Here is a 19211-nt window from a genome sequence, read left to right as displayed (position 1 = left end):
CTTTTTGGCAAATCAAAGAGGTCAGACGTTTCATGTAGTTGGCCACCAGGTTTGCACATATCTCGGGAGGGATTTTGTCCCACTCCTCTTTGCAGATCCTCTCCAAGTCATTAAGATTTTGAGGTTGACATTTGGTAACTTGAACCTTCAGCTCCCTCCACATATTTTCTATGGGATTAAGGTATCCAGGACCTTAATGTGCTTCTTATCAAGCCACTCGATGGTTGCTTGGCCATTTGTTTTGGGTCATTGTCATGCTGGAAGACCCATCCATGACCCATTTTCAATGCCCTGGCTGATGGAAGGAGGTTCTCATGCAAGATTTGACGGTACATGGCCCTATTCATCGTCTCTTTGATGGGGAGAAGTTGTCCTGTCCCCTTAGTAGAAAAACACCCCCAAAGCATAATGTTTCCACCTCTATGTTTGACAGTGGAGATGGTGTTCTTGGAGTCATAGGCAACATTCCTCCTGCTCCAAACACGAGTTGATGCCAAAGAGCTTGATTTTGGTCTCATCTGACCACAATACTTTCACCCAGTTCTCCTCCGAATCATTCATATGTTCATTAGCAAGCTTCAGACGGTCCTGTATGTGTGCTTTCTTGAGCATGGGGACCTAGCAGACGCTACAGGATTTCAGTCCGTTACAGCGTAAGTCACCAAGAAAACAATTGGTAACACATGGTCCCAGCTGCCTTGAGATCATTGACAAGATTCTCCCGTGTAGTTCTGGGCTCATCCCTCACCATTCTCATGATCATTGAAACTCCACGAGGCGAGATCTTGCATGGAGCCCCAGACCGAGGGAGATTGACAGTTATTTTGTGTTTCTTCCATTTGCAAAAAATTGCACCAACTGTTGTCACCCTCTCACCAAGCTGCTTGGCGATGATCTTGTAGCCCATTCCAGCCTTGTGTAGGTCTACAATCTTGTTCCTGACATCCTTGGACAGCTCTTTGGTATTGGCCATGGTGGAGAGATTGGAATCTGATTGATTGCTTCTGTGGACAGGTGTCTTTTATACAGGTAACAAGCTGAGATTAGGAGCACTCTCTTTAAGAGAGTGCTCCTAATCTCAGATTGTTACCTGTAAAGAAGACAACTGGGAGCCAATAACCTTGCTGATTCATAGGAGATCACTTATTTCATTAAAATGCAAATCAATTTATAGCTTTTTTGAAATGGTGTTTTCTGGATATTTTTGTTATTCTGTCTCTCACTGTTAAAATAAACCTATAGGCTGATCATTTTCTTTGTCAGTGGGCAAAATCAGCAGTGGATCAAATACTTTTTTCTCTCGCTCTATGTATAAAATCTGTAAATCATGCAATCCTATACACCTTTGTTCACCACGGTGCCCTTCACCCCACCCAATAGTGTCTTCTCACCTGCTTGGGTGGACTCCACTACCTAAAAGAAGGGCCAGTAATGTGCCTTTGCAGTGTAAAAGTGCGACTGCTTCAACTGACAGATCAAACCCAGTCCACAGCTCTTAGCATAGTGTCATATATGTAAGAGGCAAGGGAACTTTATATATTAATTTAATTAAGCTATGCACTTAACGTATTGAAGGAGAGCGCTGCACTCTTGAAAGTAGAATACATTAATTGCATTTCCACAGGCGGTTGGATGCAGACTGGTGTTTAGCTGCCTCCTATATCATTACGTTTTGTAGCACGGTGTTCTTAGATTAAGCTATAGGGATAGACAGGAAGGTTTATTTATATAAAACATCTTTAAGATGGTAATATAAGTTTTATGGTGAGGATGTGCGCTTTGTGTCAGGAACTCCACTGCTAACCACACGGTTTGATTCATATGACTTAGCATGAACAGTGCACCTGCATGTGGTCTTGCTTAAACATTTTCCTGCCGTTCTAGCCGTTTTTGTTGTGAGAATAATTTCAGTTAAACCTTGCACAAAAGAATGATTTTATACTTAAGTAGATGAAATCAGGCACACAGATGTGTGGCAGAAACCCTTGGTATATTTCAAAGCTATTCCTATTCACCCCACAGACCGGCAAACCAGACATGCCTAAAATACCTAAATGAGGTCAACTGTCAACCACCATACTGTAAAAAAATACCCACACAAACTCAAACATGGAGACTGTCTCTCAGCAAGGATATCTCTACATCACCACTTTGAAATCTTGTATCGCATGTATTTATTATTTTTAATGTGGAACAAAGAATCCCCAGAGTGCTATAGGTTATTAAAAGAAATATCAGAGCAGTAGCAGCGCTCAGTGGTTCCTCCTGCTGACTTCCACTCATTGCAAGATACAGTAGTAATGTGAAGGTCAACAGAAAGAACCACTGAGCGTTATGAGGGACAGAGGAGGTCACTGATTCTGAAAGTGCTGAAAAAAAGTCATCAATAGGTTAGTTTGCAGTGGAACAGAATTTGGCGATGTGACCGCAGGAAAGGCAAGTATTCCTTTGCAGGAGCGCCGTTCTGAACCTTCAAGTATGTGCGATAATAACTTGAAATGAGCAAGATTTTTAACATATAGCTTAAAAACAGTAACAGAATATCTCAGTAACTCACCATTAAGCCAAGGGACAGCATACTCTGTTCTAAGTAGACCTTGCTGGGAATGTCTGCATATGATTGGTTCGCTGCCCAGAAAGGTAAAAGAGGTGCCAGAATATAGTTCCCCATCTTTTGTAAAACAAAAAAAAAATGATTTATGCATCTTTAAAACACAAGCACTACAGGCTTTATTTAACTAAACAACATGTACAGGTAGGTGGTCACCAAAAGGTCTGTATACCTCACACTTAACCCGGCTATACATGCATCGAAATTCATCCGGTTCAGCAGGGACCAGCCAAATTTTGATCCAAGTATGGGTACCCTGGTTGTACACAAGTCGATTGATCAACTTGTGTACACAACCAGCCCATTGGGTTTTCCCAGATGATTAGTGCCACCAGCTATAGCTGCCAAAAATAATCAATGTGTTCTGCCGGCAGGAAAGGCTCCCCCTGCTGGAAAAATAGCGCTGCGGGAGGGATTCCACCATCCATGCTGACTGTGCGGATTGGGGAATCGGGCAATTTTCTTTACTTTTACCAGTGGTGCAAGGAAGGAAGATTGCATAATCAATGGCCTGACTTGCTCCAATAACAGGATAAGCCAGAAGATGTGTATTATATATATATATATATATATATATATATATATATATATATATATATATATTTTTTTTTTTTTTTTTGTTCACGTGGAAGTTGCTACTCCAGGTAATGGAAACCAGTTAGATCAGAAAACAGTTTTATTTTTTCCTAGAAGTGTAGGCTGGTGGTTGGTAAAAATGAAAGCACAGTTAGGAAATACTTAAATATTTATATATATTTATTTTATGTATTCCGCAAAATGCTGCTACCATTTCCTACATGGGTTAGGATGCTCTAGCTTTTTTCTTGCACTATTGTATTCACTAAATCTCAGGCTGGCCCTTCTAAATACCCTGCTGTAAATAAACCTCTGACAAACAGAAGTTTACATCCTGTAGAGGTGAATTATTAACACATTTACATTTCATTACACGTAGACTACTCTTCTAAAAATTAATGATGACTGAACTGTGGCCGCAAAATTCAATAGCGAGGGATGATGCAGTAAATATGACCTGCAGGGCACTTAATTGAAAAACAGCTCTGGTAATCATTCGGATGTCATAACGGTTGATTAATTTGCCCACGTACTCTAAATAATGTATTGTCTGATAACCTCTCCTGTAAAATTGGAATCAGAAAACTCTGGCACACATTACCTTCCTTATTCTAGCGTTTTGTTCCGATTAACATTAACTTACCAACCATCACTGAAGTGTAACTCTGCGCTGGATCAAAAGGACATCGTCCTTTGCCATCTTCATTTCTGCCTACCAGCCGAAAGCTACTAAGGTCCTGCAAAAATAAAGATGCCTTCTGTGACATACCTGTAAGTGAACATCTCAGCTCTCTACTGTTCGATAGCTATACTGGGCCATATAATGAATTAAAAGTATCCTTCTCAGAATAAAGCTAAAAAAAAATACAAAAACTCCCTCCAGGTCCCATATTCACTTGGCTCCAAGACATGGGGCATCAAGTCTAGTACGGTTGGGAGCCTCTAGCAAGCAGTCATGAAAAAAAAAAAAAAAAATAGTTATGGGCTCAAGACCACATCATCACAGAACTGGGTTGTTCTGCGATGGTGTGGTCTTGAGTCCATAACTAGTTTCTTTATTTTTCAGAACAAAGCTAAGGGTCTCTCCTCTTCTAGTAATCTTCCCTGACCCAGTTTGCACCTCATTCCCACTAACATGGCATTAGCAGACTCATTAAAGCATAGCAGAACTTACCAGGATGTCACAGGCGGGATGAAATGCATTGGTACCACACACATACAGAGTGTTTTCGTTGAGTGGCTGTAGCACTCTAATGTAGTTCAGGCATTCTGTCTGTAATAAAGCAAAAAAATTATTAATGAAATAAGTGAAATGTTTAAGCCAATACACACAGAAATTGGCATTGCAAGAAACAAGCGATTAGGAACATAGATTGGGGGTATACAATAAAATAATAGGAAACATGAATCTAAAGAATGTCTATTTACAGACATACAATTTCAGAGTACAAGAAAAAGGTGCACATGAAATGTATTAAAATGTGGCTATAAACACTGTTAAAAAAATAAACAATTTCTGCGAACAACATGGAGGATGTCTCATTCAGAAAACACTAATTGCCTGGTTATCGTGTTGATTCTCCTTCAACAAGTTGTATACAGAATATGCAAAAAGTAGATTAAAGCTGAACCTGCAATGGGGCCCCCACACTGCAAAGGTTAAATGTTCATTAAAGGGGTTGTAAAGATAAAAATTATTTTTCCTAAATCGCTTCCTTTACCTTAGTGCAGTCCTCCTTCACTTACCTCATTCTTCAATTTTGCTTTATAATGTCCTTATTTCTTCTGAGAAATCCTCACTTCCTGTTCTTCTGTCTGACTCTCCTGCTCGCCCCCTCCCCCCTCAAGGGAGGGGGCGAGCATGACACTCCACACCAGGTTGAAAGCCTTGCATTACTGTGTGGAGTTACAGACAGAAGAACAGGAAGTGAGGATTTCTCAGAAGAAATAAGGACATTTAAAAGCAAAATGGAAGGATGAGGTAAGTGAAGGAGGACTGCACTAAGGTAAAGGAAGCTAATTTAGGAAAATAAATTTGTACCTTTACAACCCCTTTAATTAAATCGATTATCAGTGTACATGTCCCTTTTAGAGAAGCTGGTTATCGGCGCTCTTCTCCTGCCCCATTTTCTTTACCTTTACAACCCGTTTAAGTCTAAGGGGTATAGTAACAGGCAGTATTACCTACCTCAACCCAAACCCCAACACTATCCTCTTCTCCCTGAAGCTCTGATCAGTCCTTCAGCATCATCACATACAATGCTGGGCTATTAATGTTGCATTGTACATGAAGGGCGGATTGCAACTGCGGCCTAGAGAGCCTTAGAGAGGAGGTAGCACAGGACCAGTCACATGCATCGTGGCAGCCAGGGCGGACCGACTGGGTCCACCTGTCAGTTTTTTAAGCAGACCCCATCAGACCATTCATTGCCCTCTATGAAGGGGTAGGTGTAAACAGACATGTGTCCATTTACACCCGCCGACATCCGATCCTATCTGCTAAAAGACAGACAGATGGGGGATCTGTTCACCATCTGACTGGCGGATCGGACAAAAGTCAATGTTAAAGGACAGGTGGTCCATTTACATCCATAGAGCAAAAGTGGGCTGTGTCCGTGTCATCAGCATTTGGACCTGTAAGAGATCCCTCGCTGAGCAGGCAGATCTGCTGCTTTAAAATCCCTTTCAGGCAAGTATTAAGGTATTACAGCCAATTATGGCACCCTAGACAGAATGAGCAATTAACCATCAAACATGATCTCAAAGACCTGTAAAAATAACAGAGCCACTAATCAAAACTTGACTTGTAAAGTGACATCTGGAGTGTGAGAATTTGAATCTAATTTGGTCCCACATTGTCCTTATAACAGGTCACTGACAGTAGGAGAGAAGACAGCACTGTGACTTATGGGCTGGATGACAGTTCTACATTTGTGAAAACAAACATTAAGAATCCCTGCCTGCTGTATGATAAATACAGACACCAATCCTAAAAGCAAAAGGCTGTACACATGTCTATTCTAGTAACACCAGAAAATCACACCTTTGAAGGATCATGGAAATTGTAAATACTACAAACACTTGCAGATAATTATACATCAAAGTCAAATGCTTAGGTACCTGTTTGGATTTGCCTTTCCGTACGCACTCTTTGCTCTTCTCTTCTGTGGCTTTCCAGTAAGCCTGAAATCAAAAGGGTTAATGTTATTCAATTAGCTTTTTCAATCAGTGGAAGCCGAAACAGTCATGGTAAATATATGAATATACAAAGTTAAACCTAATATAGATGTGCAAAATGCTTTAACCTTATGCAGTCCTCAACTGGTCACAAGTATCAAAAACACAAGGCCCACGGGGAAAATCCGGGCCGCCAGACCATTTCCTGTGGCCCTAGCACCTGTTTTTTTTCAGCTGGAATATGACGGAACTCTGTTCCACCACCTCTGGCGCTCCCCACTCACCGCTGTCACTTGTATACACAGAAGCCTTCTGTGCAGCCTTATAAATGCACATTTTTCCTCCAAATATGGATAGATTTATGATTTGTTTTGCAAAAGGTGAACTTTGCCTTTAAGAGACCAAATTTCATTTTATGGGACAGTTTCTCAGCTCTAATCCTCAAATGACACCAACAGATTTGACCACAGTGAAAATGGTGGTACTTGTAGATCCAGTGCAAACAATTTTAGTCCTGTGTGGGAAACCCTGCAAAATGACCTTCTGGGAGCATGTAACCAATGGAGTGGAAATATAAAGTGTTATTTATGACAATTACATCCACTGAATGGATAGTAATGCGCGGTTTAAAAATATTTTAATCCACCTAAGGTTATTATTATAGCTTATTGCTAGTCCAGAATTTGACTTTAATAAAAAGATGAAGATTTATAATGTTCTCGTGTAATTCAGTATCTCAGTCTATCTTTAAATTACCTTTCTGTAACCCTTTCCAAAGCACAATCTCATTAAGCTCTACTGCACTACAAGGCACAGGTACCTTCTCACAGGACCATTCACATGCCTGTATGTCAGGGGAATACAGTTGTGTACAATAATCCATAAATTATACAGATGTGTTCAGAACACGGCTAAATTATTTATGGAAAGTTCTTCATTATCCGCTTATCTTCTTTGATAGTCTTTTGTAAAACCTGCAACATTACGTGTATGCTTCCTTTCAGCAAAGTTAACACATTAAATGACAGTAAACTTTTTTTTTCTATACAGGAATTAGTATTAAGAGGGGGACAATTTCTACATATTATATTTATACATTCTACTACACAAGCAAATCCCACCAGAAAGATAGTTTATTATTTGAAATGCAGTATCTGCTGATGCAAAAACAATTACCCACCTCGTGTTTCTTCTCTGAAATATCCAGCGAATTTACTGCAAAAATGACTTCCCGCGCCCCAATATATAAAACATCCTCATGTTCACTTAGTAATAATGTGGAGTAATTATAAACTTCTTGCTCCTTGAAACGAGTTAAATGAACTTCTGCAAAAAAAAAAAAAAAAAAAAGTAAGGTCGTACGCTACATATACAACCCAACCATACCATACCTTCATTTACATTTCACTGGCATACATAAAAAAATGAATATGAAAATGACTGTAGAATGTTCAGAATCCAGCAATTTGCTTCAAACACCAACATGTCTCATAGTAACATGTAGGGAGGCACATCTAACGCAGAATCAAGGGATTAGAGGACTTGGATTTCTCATTGATCTGACTAGTAAACCGAAATCCTAATACCTGCTACAGGCTACTGTACTTGCTTTCCCACTTTTCTACCATGGTGAGATTACATTTTTTGCACACGTTAAAATCTGCATTTTTATGCAAGAAAATGACATGGTCTATGCTTACATTTACAGGAAGAGATATACTAAAATTAATTTCAGTGCAAACAAACACAATAAATTACCCACTTTTTTGGTAAAATATAAAAGATGAGGTTGCATCCAGTAAATGGATACCAAACACGTCAAGGATTAAAATTGTACACACCCAGGAAATGTAAAAAAAAAATCTACGGTACCCAAAATTGCCCATAAGGGACTTTTCAAAAAACAGATCGTCATTTTAGAGTAAATAGCAAAAGAATTATTGCTCGCACTCCATTATTCACATTGATACCTAGCATGTGTGGCACAATCATGGTTTACATGTATGCGTATGTGTGTGCACCCTACTTATGGGTTTCTATGCAAGTGTGCGTGGGCTTACCAGTTGCTCTTAAAAAGTTTTATTTGCATTTATTTTATTACGATTTTCTTTTTTTTTTTTAACACAATTTTTTTGTCATTCAACTTTTGTCATCATAAAGGGAAATGGCATTGGCATTGGCATTGGCATGTGACCCCCCCCCCCCGAGTGTCAGTTTTCACAGTGAGCAGAGGATCTTCTCCCCCTACTCACTGTACAATCTAAAAATTGGCTCTGTCCAGCCATGCCCATCCATTCACAGTGTTCTGTAAATGGGAAAACCACAAGTCCTGATAGCCTTTGTGGCTGTCTGCTTGTAGTTCTTAATCAACTATCAGAGTGCTTATGAGTGCTGTGGAAAGCTCATTGATCCTTGTTTTCAGGGTGTAACTGCTTGCTCATATCGGAGGTACAGGCAGACAGCTACACAGGAGGACTGTGGCATTACACCCAAGATCTGCTGATCACGGCTGCAATGCTTTATAGGTCAAAAAACAAATGCAGATTTTTTTTTACCTGCAAAAGAATGTGCATTTATTTTATTTACATTTTGTTGTAAACGTGATCTTGGCCTTTTAGCCACTTAAGCTGATCAAGCACAAAGCTGTTTACCTTTACCCAGCATTTTAGCTGGGATTTTGACTATTCAGAACCTGCAAATACTCATAGCTGAATGCTTCCCAGTTCATTAATTTCGGATGAGATTGGAGACTGAGGAACGGGGCAGAACATGGCTGGCTCTACATGTACTGGCTCTACAGCCGCTTGGATCACTTTTACATGAGAGCCGGGAGCTAGCTGGAAAAAAAAAATTATACAGCAGCAACCGTGAGCTTGTTTTAACCCCAATGAATACTAGGACTTTTCTAAACATACCATAGTACACTAGGGGTTAAAGCTTATTTGTAATACATGGTTTGAATCCTGTCAGATTCCTGATAAACCAGTTGAAATTCTAGCTGTGGGCGGCCCTGTTGGCACCACCAGGCTCACAATAGCCAACAAGGAAGATTACACCAAGCACACAATATGTAGGACTAGCCTTTAATTCCGTTTTGGGTAAAGATGGAGAGCACACATCTGGTTATGTACTTAAGAGTTCTAAAGTGCTTCACAAAGTGAGCTTGCATCCAATAAACGTGCATACTGTGCAAGCACCCCAGTGAATTCAATCACTCGTCTAATTGATATGACCTTCTAACAAAAGTCTGTCAGTGCTTTAAACTTGGTCTTCCATTCAGAGCCTCTTCGCATCCAGGTGGATCAAACCAACACCAGTATCTTCCTCCCAGACACCAATGCCATAAAAATCAGACCAGAAAAAAAACTTGCGTAAAACCATTAAAATCATTAAAAAAAGGTTCACAAATACACTCACATTCATTGTGACCCTTTTTATGAATAAAGTGATGTTGATGGTTTTCATGCAATGATTTTTTTATTCTGGTCCGATTTTCATTACATTGGTGAGTGAGAGGAAGATACTGATGTAGTATATCTGTGGTTGGTTTGATCCAAGTGGAAGCAGAGAGGCTCTGAATGGTAGACGAAGTTTAAAGCGTTGAAAAACCTGGTTAGAAGGTCATATTAATTCAATGAGTGAGTGACTTCACTGGGGTGCTTGCACGGAATGCATGTTCACTTTTTAGAGCACTTTTACATTCTGGAGTAGATGGTGACACAGTAGAAGTCTTCACACATATTTCATTTGGATCTCAACAGAAAAGCTTAACAGACTGCATTCATACTTCTGCACATTATTGTATCTGTGGATCCCCCCCCCCCAATTGTTTATTTCAGCTATGATTGTTATGAACCGAAATCGATTCCATCAGATTTATGCCGGCCATTAGATGGTTTGAATCTCGAACAGTTCAGCAGGGACCATTTATGATCACCGATTGTACCCAAGTCAATCCATCGATCAACTTCACAATTCTAATCGCGTTCTGCGATCCACTGACCAAAATCTGGTCAAGGTGCCAAAAACCAAATACAAGTCCAAAGGAGAAAGAAGGTTTGCTTTTCAAGGTCCGAGACTATGGAACGCTTTACCAACCAGCGTTCGGTTGGAGGAAAACCACCTGACTTTCAGAAGACGGATTAAAACTCTGCTCTTTTGATGTCATGAGACACGAAACATCAAGCGCCCAGAGGCGATTCAGTTCGCATGTGCCGCGCTATATAAGTTTTTCATTCATTCATTCATTCATTCAACTTGGGTACAACCAGCGGCTAAAGTTACTAGTAATAATCACTGTGCTCTCTCGGCAGACACCGCTCCCCCTGCCAGGAGAAGACAATAGCTCCTCAAGAGGCATTGTCCCGTCAAACCCAACTGTGTTGATGGGGGGGGGGGAAATTCAAAATTAAAAAATAAATCAACATCTTAATCAGATCTTAGGGGGGTTATACTTCTGCCGGTGTTCCAGTATACTTTGATATACTGAGTGACATGGAGCCTTTACAAAAAGAGAGAAATCTGCGGCTAAAGTGTTTTACGCAACAGAGAGACTTTGCTGAAAGAGGAACCGAGTCTGACAATCTTTTTCACGGCTGATTTAGTAGAGAACTTACAAGCAGGGTTTTTTTTTTAAAAGAAATAATACAAATTTTACATAAAAAAAAAAAACACCTGCTCAAAAAAGGTGCCTTGGTACTTGACAGATCCCACTTTTTACAATATACTTGGACTGATATAAGCATACTGTATATAAACATTGCAGAATAGAACACAATAAGTATGGTATTCACCCCCAAAAAAAAAAAAAGTTAGCTTAAAACAGTGTATACAAGAAATTTGTGGCCAAACTAAAATTATTTTATATTAAACAAAATAAATTGTGAGATCAAGAATATAGCAATCATGGTAAAAAGAATTATATGGGAAATTAGAGAGGGTTGTAAGTAGAATAAAAAACTACAAATGAAGTCTGCTAGAAATAGTTTTTTACCTGTTGGTTGCCATGTGATTCTGGGCTCTGGAAATAATGTTGCAGCCGGTAGAACAAAACACAGGAGCATACACAGAGAGTACACAAACGCCATGCTACGTGGAAGCAGATCCAACGGTTCAGATGCCAAAGGATGTGATCTAACAGCTGTGCCAATGCGGGAGAAAACCGATGAGGAGCATGTATGGACTATTAATTCAGACCAAATAACATCGTCAGGTCAGCTCTACAAAATGTGACTGAGCAAGAGTTTTCTGTCTTTATGAATCATCTGAAAAACAAAATAGGAAGTTCAAGTCAGACACACTTCCTATACACACTGATACTGCACTAAAAAAGAGGAAAAAACCTTACAGAACACATTCTACAGCTAGTCCACCAGTTATATGCGACTATAAAATATTATTAAAGCATTAAAACCAGCTAAATGTAAGAAATATCTAATAATCTCGGGTCCAAAAAATGTTTTTTTTGGGTGCAACTACTATGGGGCTATCTTACTATACACACACACACACACACTATATATAACAAATATATACACACCCACATTATATAAAAAAAATACACACATTTAACAAACTATAAATAACTACAAATTGTATGTACAGCATTTTTTTTTTCTTGAAAAGCATGCACTAAAGTTTAGATGGCTGGACTAGATTATACAAGATTAAAGTACTGGCGGCTCTGTGTCAGCTCAACTTTATAACAATCATTAACTCAATGTAATAAATGCTGGAATAAATATTGTCTCACTGGTGTCCACGTGCTCAATTTTCTTTTTCTCGACTCTGATGGTTTTTAGATCTTCACTCAAAATCTTATGTCCCACTCATTTAATTTATTTAAAAAAAATTCAATTACATTTAAAAAAATAAATAATAATTTGGAATAAATATTAGCTCAATTTTATTTTATTTGTTACCCCAATGGTTTTTTAGATCTACACTCAAAATGTAATGCCACACTCATTTAATTTATCCAAGTAATCACAAGATATAAAAAGTTATTCAACATCTGGCATCATCTGAAAAAGCAGTTGCCCCCCTTTAAAATAAAGTGAGAACTGCAATTAGCAATAAAGACTATTCAGGGAGATAGCAAACATGTTTTCAAGGAACTATATTGTAATGTCAAGTGGTCTTGTTGACTATAAAATAAACATTGTTCCAAAGTCTCCTATAAAAAAAGAACTACTACTATATAGTAGTGTGTACTAGCATGGGAAAGAAAAAAAAAAAGGCAACAGCGCTCTTTGCAAGGACAACCCAATCCATACACCAGGTCCACTCACAGGTGCTGAAAGCGAGAGTTCACCGATAAATGCTGTTTTTTACTCTTTTACCCTTAGTCTGATGCTCATTTAGTCTAGGGGAATCGGCTAGTTGTTTTAAAATCCGAGCATTACTTACCGTTGTAGAGGGCGATCTTCTCCGCCACTTCCGGGTATGGGTCTTCGGGAGTGGGCATTCCTTCTTGATTGACAGTCTTCCGAAAGGCTTCCGACAGTCGCATCCATCGCGTCACGAGTAGCCGAAAGAAGCCAAACGTCGGTGCGGCTCTATACTGCGCACCGACGTTCGGCTACTTTTGGAAAACCGTGACGCGATGGATGCGACCGTCGGAAGCCTGTCGGAAGACTGTCAATAAAGAAAGAACGCCCAGTCCCGAAGACCCATACCCGGAAGTGGCGGAGAAGATCGCCCTCTACAACGGTAAGTACTGCTCGGATTTTAAAACAACTAGCCGATTCCCCTAGACTAAATGAGCATCAGACTAAGGGTAAAAACAGGATTTTACCGGTGAACCTCCGCTTGAAGCTCGATGCGTCCCCAACACACTCGAATGCAACAGTAGTACATTCAGCATTCTATATGTAGCCAATGGCTGTCGCTGTTATCTCAGCCATTGAAGAGGGAGAGCCAAAACTCTTGGGCACATCACTGGAGGAAGATCGGGCTTAGGCAAGTATTAGGGGGGGGGCGTGCAACCATCCAGGATGTAATGAAGAAAATATAGCAATATACGCTCGCCGCACCTTCAGAAATGTTTATCGTCTATAACAGGTACATTTTCTGTTCATCTGCAGCTTTTTTTTTTTTATACCTATACTCACCACATGAAAGCGAGGATGATCAGGTATGGTGTAAACCAGGGCTTGACAAAACATTTTTTAAATCTAGGAGCCAGCTAAAAAAGCTAGAAGCCAGTTTTTTTTTTCAACCAACAAAGCTTTAATTTTCTGTTCAGAATATAAAATGGCAGAATAAAATAAAAGCTATAAAAATTACTTACCCTGCCGGTCCCATGAGGGGGGCAATTATAAATAAATGATGGCTTTTATTTAAATTCATAACTTGCTTCTGAGCATGCATGTTTTTTTCACGTCGTTAAAGCCCACACGACCATTTTTTTTACGACGTTAAAAACATTGTGAAAAATTAGAGCATGTTCGAAATGGCCATTTTTTACATCGTGAAAAATGCTCTGGAGCCCACACACGATCGTTTTTAATGACATAAAAAAAAGGTCATTTTTTACAACCCGAAAAACGGTCATGTGTACGCGGCATTAGAGTTGCTGTCACCCATCTCAGCCTTCTAAAATCAACAAGCTGCTTCTGGTAACGAGACCTTCACTAGCCGAATTATTGGACCATTCTCCAAATATCTTTAGCACAGTAGTGAATGACAAGATAAGTAAGGCTTCCATGACCATCCCACCAACCTCTGATGATTATCTAATACTCTACTGCTCAAATTCACGAAGGTCACTTGTGGTCTGCAATGTCCATTAATAGAATAGTCATGGCATGGCTGCTAGGCATGGGTAACACAGTATGGTATGGAAAAAAATGTAGTCATGTGTCAACCTTTGACATGAAAATGAAGCATGAAACCTGTATACTGGACATTCAGTAGGTTTTCCATATGGCATGGCAGATTCTTAGCATATTTTTAGCCAGCTAAATGCAGGCCGTTTCTGACTACGCTGCGGTTTTCAGGTCTTTATAGCTTGCAGCTGAAGGAAACTTTACCAATAAGAAAGAAAGAACTTGAGGCTCTGACCATTCTCTCTGTTAAATAGCAGTGTATAAGCCAGTCCTCAGCCATGCTATAGCCACCCTCCTGAGGTTGCACTCATTTCTCCAGCAAATTGTAACTCGGCCTCCTAAAAGACACCGGCCAGTGTCAGCTCACAGACTATATACCCAGCCCCCACACACCAACTTGTGATTTCTGTTACAACCTGGCACTGCTACAACACTTATTTCAGCATAGTTGGCTAAACAGCCATGTGATGAAGTCACGTGATCACGTGACGATAAATGTAGGGCCGGTAACGACAGACGTGGACCAGAAGCTAACATTTTCTGAGTGTGTATTATTTACACTTGTGATTACCATTTTATGAAATGCGAGTGATATCATTTTTAACAAACTCATTTGTATTAATACTACATTATGCAGGCTCCTATGTGGCTGAGTTACTTGTGGTGTAGCGGATCTCTTAAAGACACAGCAGCACGATTAAAAGTGAAGTGGGCAAGGGGAGTACCCGACAAAACCAGAAAGTCTCTCATTGTTACATCGGGGGGGGGGGGTTCACTAAGACCTATATCTATAGGATAGGTCAATCATGAAGGTAAGGTTACACCTTAAACTTACTTAGAGGTGGAGCACAGAGCACGAAGTGCGATTTGCAGCACTGGGCACTTGGAATCACTATCCTATTTATTTGCATGCATGGATTGAAAGTGGATATTATTTGGACTTTTTGTGTTCATGGACATATTGTATATGTATTATACTGAGATTTAAATTTGGTGACACATCACAGTATATGTGGAATTATGTGTATATTTACACATATAAGACAAGTAGGGAAGGAAGGATTGTTTATTTTAATCATAATTTTGTACAGTCATTCCTTGTAATTTGAGGTTTCACCAGGGTAACACATTCATTTGTATGTCCACAGACTGTTCGATTTCAGTAGGTGTACAAAGTATATAAAGAATAAAATAAAATACTACAGACAATTTTATTTAGCAGTTTTTTTTTAACCTGATGCACCAATTAGTTTCCTTTTACTTCTAAATGAGTACTTGCTGTAAACAGTGGACACATCCAGGTGATTGTATGCCACCTCTACCCTATATAGTGAGCTGAAACTTCCTGTAATCCAATTACGGACCAAGCCTGCTGGTCGCCAACCATGCCCCTCCCACCTACATGTCTAGAAAATGGTTAGTGGGGTTGGGCATCAATGTAATGGGCCAATATTAAGCACATAAGGTGGGAGAGGTGACAAGGAGGTTTGGTCTATTTCTGCATTAGGGTTGCCTTGGGATGCTCTACAGACACGCAAAGGACACGTGAAAGGGGGGAACTAAGTGGGACTTAAAGCGCTAGTTTAGAAAAGTTCTTCCAAAGGGTTGATTAATTTGTCTTCTGTTAACTCCTTACTTGACTAGTGGAGATAAATCCCGAAAGAGAGAAGGTTGCCGCTCTCAGACGGGGGTTCCATAAAATACATGCCCTAGTGAGGCACACAGGTGCAGGCTCTGCATGAGATCAAGGAGCAAAAGAATAGACCTGTATGGCCGCACACCGATACAACACCTTTATACACCGATACAACACCTTTATTTGTAGTTAAAATCCAAAACACACAGTCAGTCCAAACTATGCAGAAGAAGGGACAAACAGCTTACGCGTTTCACACCGTAGTTTGGTGCTTAATCGTAGCCTATTAGCTAGTACAGCGGCTTTAACCTGCTGGGTTTATCGGAAAAAAAACTATTTGTTTGTACTACGCTTAAGGCAGGTCATACAGTGGCAAATTTATTTGCAGCAACCGCAGGAAAGAAATTCACATGATTTCCCCATCAACACAGACAGTACTGACAGAGGAGTCCCTCCTGCTGAGCAATTGTCTGCTCCCAAAGGATAGGGGTAGAGGGAGAAAACGGGGTAAGTTGTCCCTGCCGGGAGAAGACAGACGATTATCGTTCGCTTCTGAAGCAGCAACTAGTGATAATCGGAAGAGAATCCGGCAGACTGGTTGTACCCAAGTTGATCGATCAATCAACTTGGTACATTCAGCCTGCCCATTAATGTGTATGGCCGGCCTTACTGTATCTATGGAGCAAGCCAAGGTTTTCACCCATTTTGGACTTAAAGCATATCTTTATCTCTAATTCCATTACATGGGGGTGGGCGGGATTAGTAATTCATGAAAGGAAGATAACAGTATTTGTTCATTTAAAATTAGCGCCATTGGCAGCCGAGTAAACCGAAAGTGACCCAACTTCCGGGATTTTACATTGGAGACTCGATCAGAGCAAGTGGCTCGGGTTTCCCGGTGGGACGGGGGGCCTGGGAAGAGCGGCAAAAGGTGGCGGGAGGATGGGACATTCCCTCCCCCTCCTATAGGATAACAGCCGAGTGGCTTTTTAGCCACATCAGTTGTAATCACTAAAAAGCCAACCCCCCGCTTTAAGAAAATGGTGCTGAGGTGATGCCTGCAGCTGAAGGCATCATCCCGGTAAAACCTCTTCAAGCCATGAAAGCAAGTCAGCGTGAAGGGGATAACAGTGTAAATTTGTCGGTCCCCTCAAAATAACTCAAAACACCATTAAATGCCTAAACCGCTGGCAACAAAAGTGAGTACACCCCTAAGTGAAAATGCCCGAACTGATCCCAATTAGCCATTTTCCCTCCCCGATGTCATGTGACTCGTGTTAGTATTACAAGGTCTCGGGTGTGAATGGGGAGCAGGTGTGTCAAATTTGGCGTTATAACTCTCGCACTGGTCACTGGATGTTCAACATGGCACCTCATGGCAAAGAACTCTCTGAGGATTGTTGCTCTACATAAAGATGGCCTAGGCTATAAAGAAGATTGCCAAGACCCTGAAACTGAGCTGCAGCGCGGTGGCCAAGACCATACAGAGGTTTAACAGAACAGGTTCCACTCAGAACAGGACTCGCCATGGTCAACCAAAGAAGTTGAGTGCACATGCTCAGCATCATTTCTAGAGCTTGTCTTTGGGAAATAGACCTATGAGTGCTGCCAGCATTGCTGTAGAGGTTGAATGGGGAGGGGGGGCGTTGGGGGTCAGCCTGTCAGTGCTCAGACCATATGCTGCACACTGCATCAAAATTGGTCGGCATGGATGTCCCAGAAGGAAGCCTCTTCTAAAAGATGATGCACAAAAAAGCCTGCAAACAGTTTGCTGAAGACAAGCAGACTAAGGACATGGATTACCAGAACCATGTCCTGTGGTTTGGGGAGACCAAGATAAACTTATCTGGTTCAGATGGTGTCAAGCGTGTGTGACGGCAACCAGGTGAGGAGTACAAATACCAGGGTGTCTTGCCTACAGTCAAGCACTGGTGAACTCCATGCCCAAGAGGTTTAAGGCAGTGCTGGAAAATAATGATGGCCACAAAATATTGACACTTTAGGCTCAAGGATTAGATCTTTTGAATTGGGCAGCGTTTTTTTTTTTTGCCAAAGCTCCTAAACTAAACTCCATTAAAGCCTATAGCCCTGTACACACGATCGGGTTTCCCGATGGGAAAATTGCAAGGAGAGCTTTTGGCCGGGAATCCCCGGCTGTGTGTATGCTCCTCTGAGTTTTTCAGATGGGAAAACTGCCCAAAAACCGCCAGACAAAAACGTGAACCTGCTCTTTTTTCCCGCCGGGATTCCCGGCCGTGTGTACAAGAATACTGTCCGTTTTTGGCATTTTTCCCCATCGCAAAAACTCAGATGGAGCATACACACGGCCGGGATTCCCGGTCAAAAGCTCTCATCTGAGTTTTCCCATCGGAAAACCTGCTCGTGTGTACGGGAGAGCAGGTTCTCGATTTTCCCGTCTGGATTTCCGACGGACCTTGACCCGTCGGGAATCCCAACCGCGTGTACAGGGCATATGTGTCAATGCACACATAGGCTTTAAACAGAGTTTAGGAGCTGCTGCAGTTAGGTGATGTTAATCCTCCCTCTCCTGAATGTGGAAGAATCATGTTCTGGATTGACTGCCGCTCGCTGCAAAATCGCACCGACGACCAAGTGTACATGAAGCCTTAGAGAGATTTCTGCTCTCTTCTTGTTTTGGTGACAATTTCACCAGACAGGAAGTGTGGGTAAATCTCCAACAGCGACACAGACAGAAATAGAAGGTATTAAGTAAAGTAGGGAAAGGCTAAAACCCCTGTCTGTTTTTAATTCTGTGCCGTTGTTACAGATTACTTCTCTGGCAAAGCAAATTTCACAGTGACAGAAAGAGGGCTAATTGCGCCAACAGAGCCCTGAATTGAATCCAATTCTGTTGGGGAGATTCATCCTCTCTCTTTTTCCTGTTTATGGTTATCACCCATGAAAGAAAAGCCCAAATTTTGAGTTGTCACCAATACAGGTACAGAGGGGAAATCTTCCAAAGAGCCAAGTAGTTCTGGAGGGATTTCTTCTCACTTCCTGTTTTGGCTATTGGACTGTAAAGAAAAAATGACACAGATAGCAAAAATAAATAAATAAATAAAAAAACACACAGGGGTTATAACCCACCTTTACTGTATCCAAAATTAAAAAAAACAAAAAAAAGTAATGTCTTTGGTTCGACTTTGAAAATGCTAATTGCATTGGAAGCTTAAACAGCGGCACACAAGTGTTTTGATGAAATGAGGGACCCGTCACTGTCTGGATCATTTCCCAACCACCAAGAACCCCCCATATGGCAAGTGTAAAACGTCCCAAATCTAGCAGCATTTTAGGAAACGCTCAAGACTCAAAATACTGGGAAAAGACTCATTTAGACCGAGCGGTTTCCAGGGCAGAGCAA

At 40.8% G+C, this 19211-nt stretch overlaps 1 protein-coding gene across 3 annotated transcripts in view; it reads right to left on the bottom strand.

Moving 5' to 3' along the window:
- SEMA4D (semaphorin 4D) overlaps positions 1-19211 on the bottom strand; it is a 137279-nt gene that overhangs the window by 52955 nt on the left and 65113 nt on the right. For all 3 annotated transcript variants that reach the window (XM_040355038.1, XM_040355046.1, XM_040355027.1), the window contains exons 3-8: positions 11358-11628; positions 7545-7690; positions 6308-6370; positions 4362-4460; positions 3831-3924; positions 2558-2671 (exon numbers count right to left, since the gene is read on the bottom strand). In XM_040355038.1, the coding sequence (XP_040210972.1) occupies positions 2558-2671; positions 3831-3924; positions 4362-4460; positions 6308-6370; positions 7545-7690; positions 11358-11451 (610 nt within the window). In that variant the 5' untranslated portion in view covers positions 11452-11628. The remainder of the gene's footprint in view (positions 1-2557; positions 2672-3830; positions 3925-4361; positions 4461-6307; positions 6371-7544; positions 7691-11357; positions 11629-19211) is intronic.

Source organism: Rana temporaria, chromosome 1 (assembly GCF_905171775.1).
Source record: "Rana temporaria chromosome 1, aRanTem1.1, whole genome shotgun sequence".
Taxonomy (NCBI): Eukaryota; Metazoa; Chordata; class Amphibia; order Anura; family Ranidae; genus Rana; species Rana temporaria.
The sequence above is the reverse complement of the archived record's forward strand: the minus strand, read 5'-3'. Positions and strand labels throughout refer to the sequence as shown.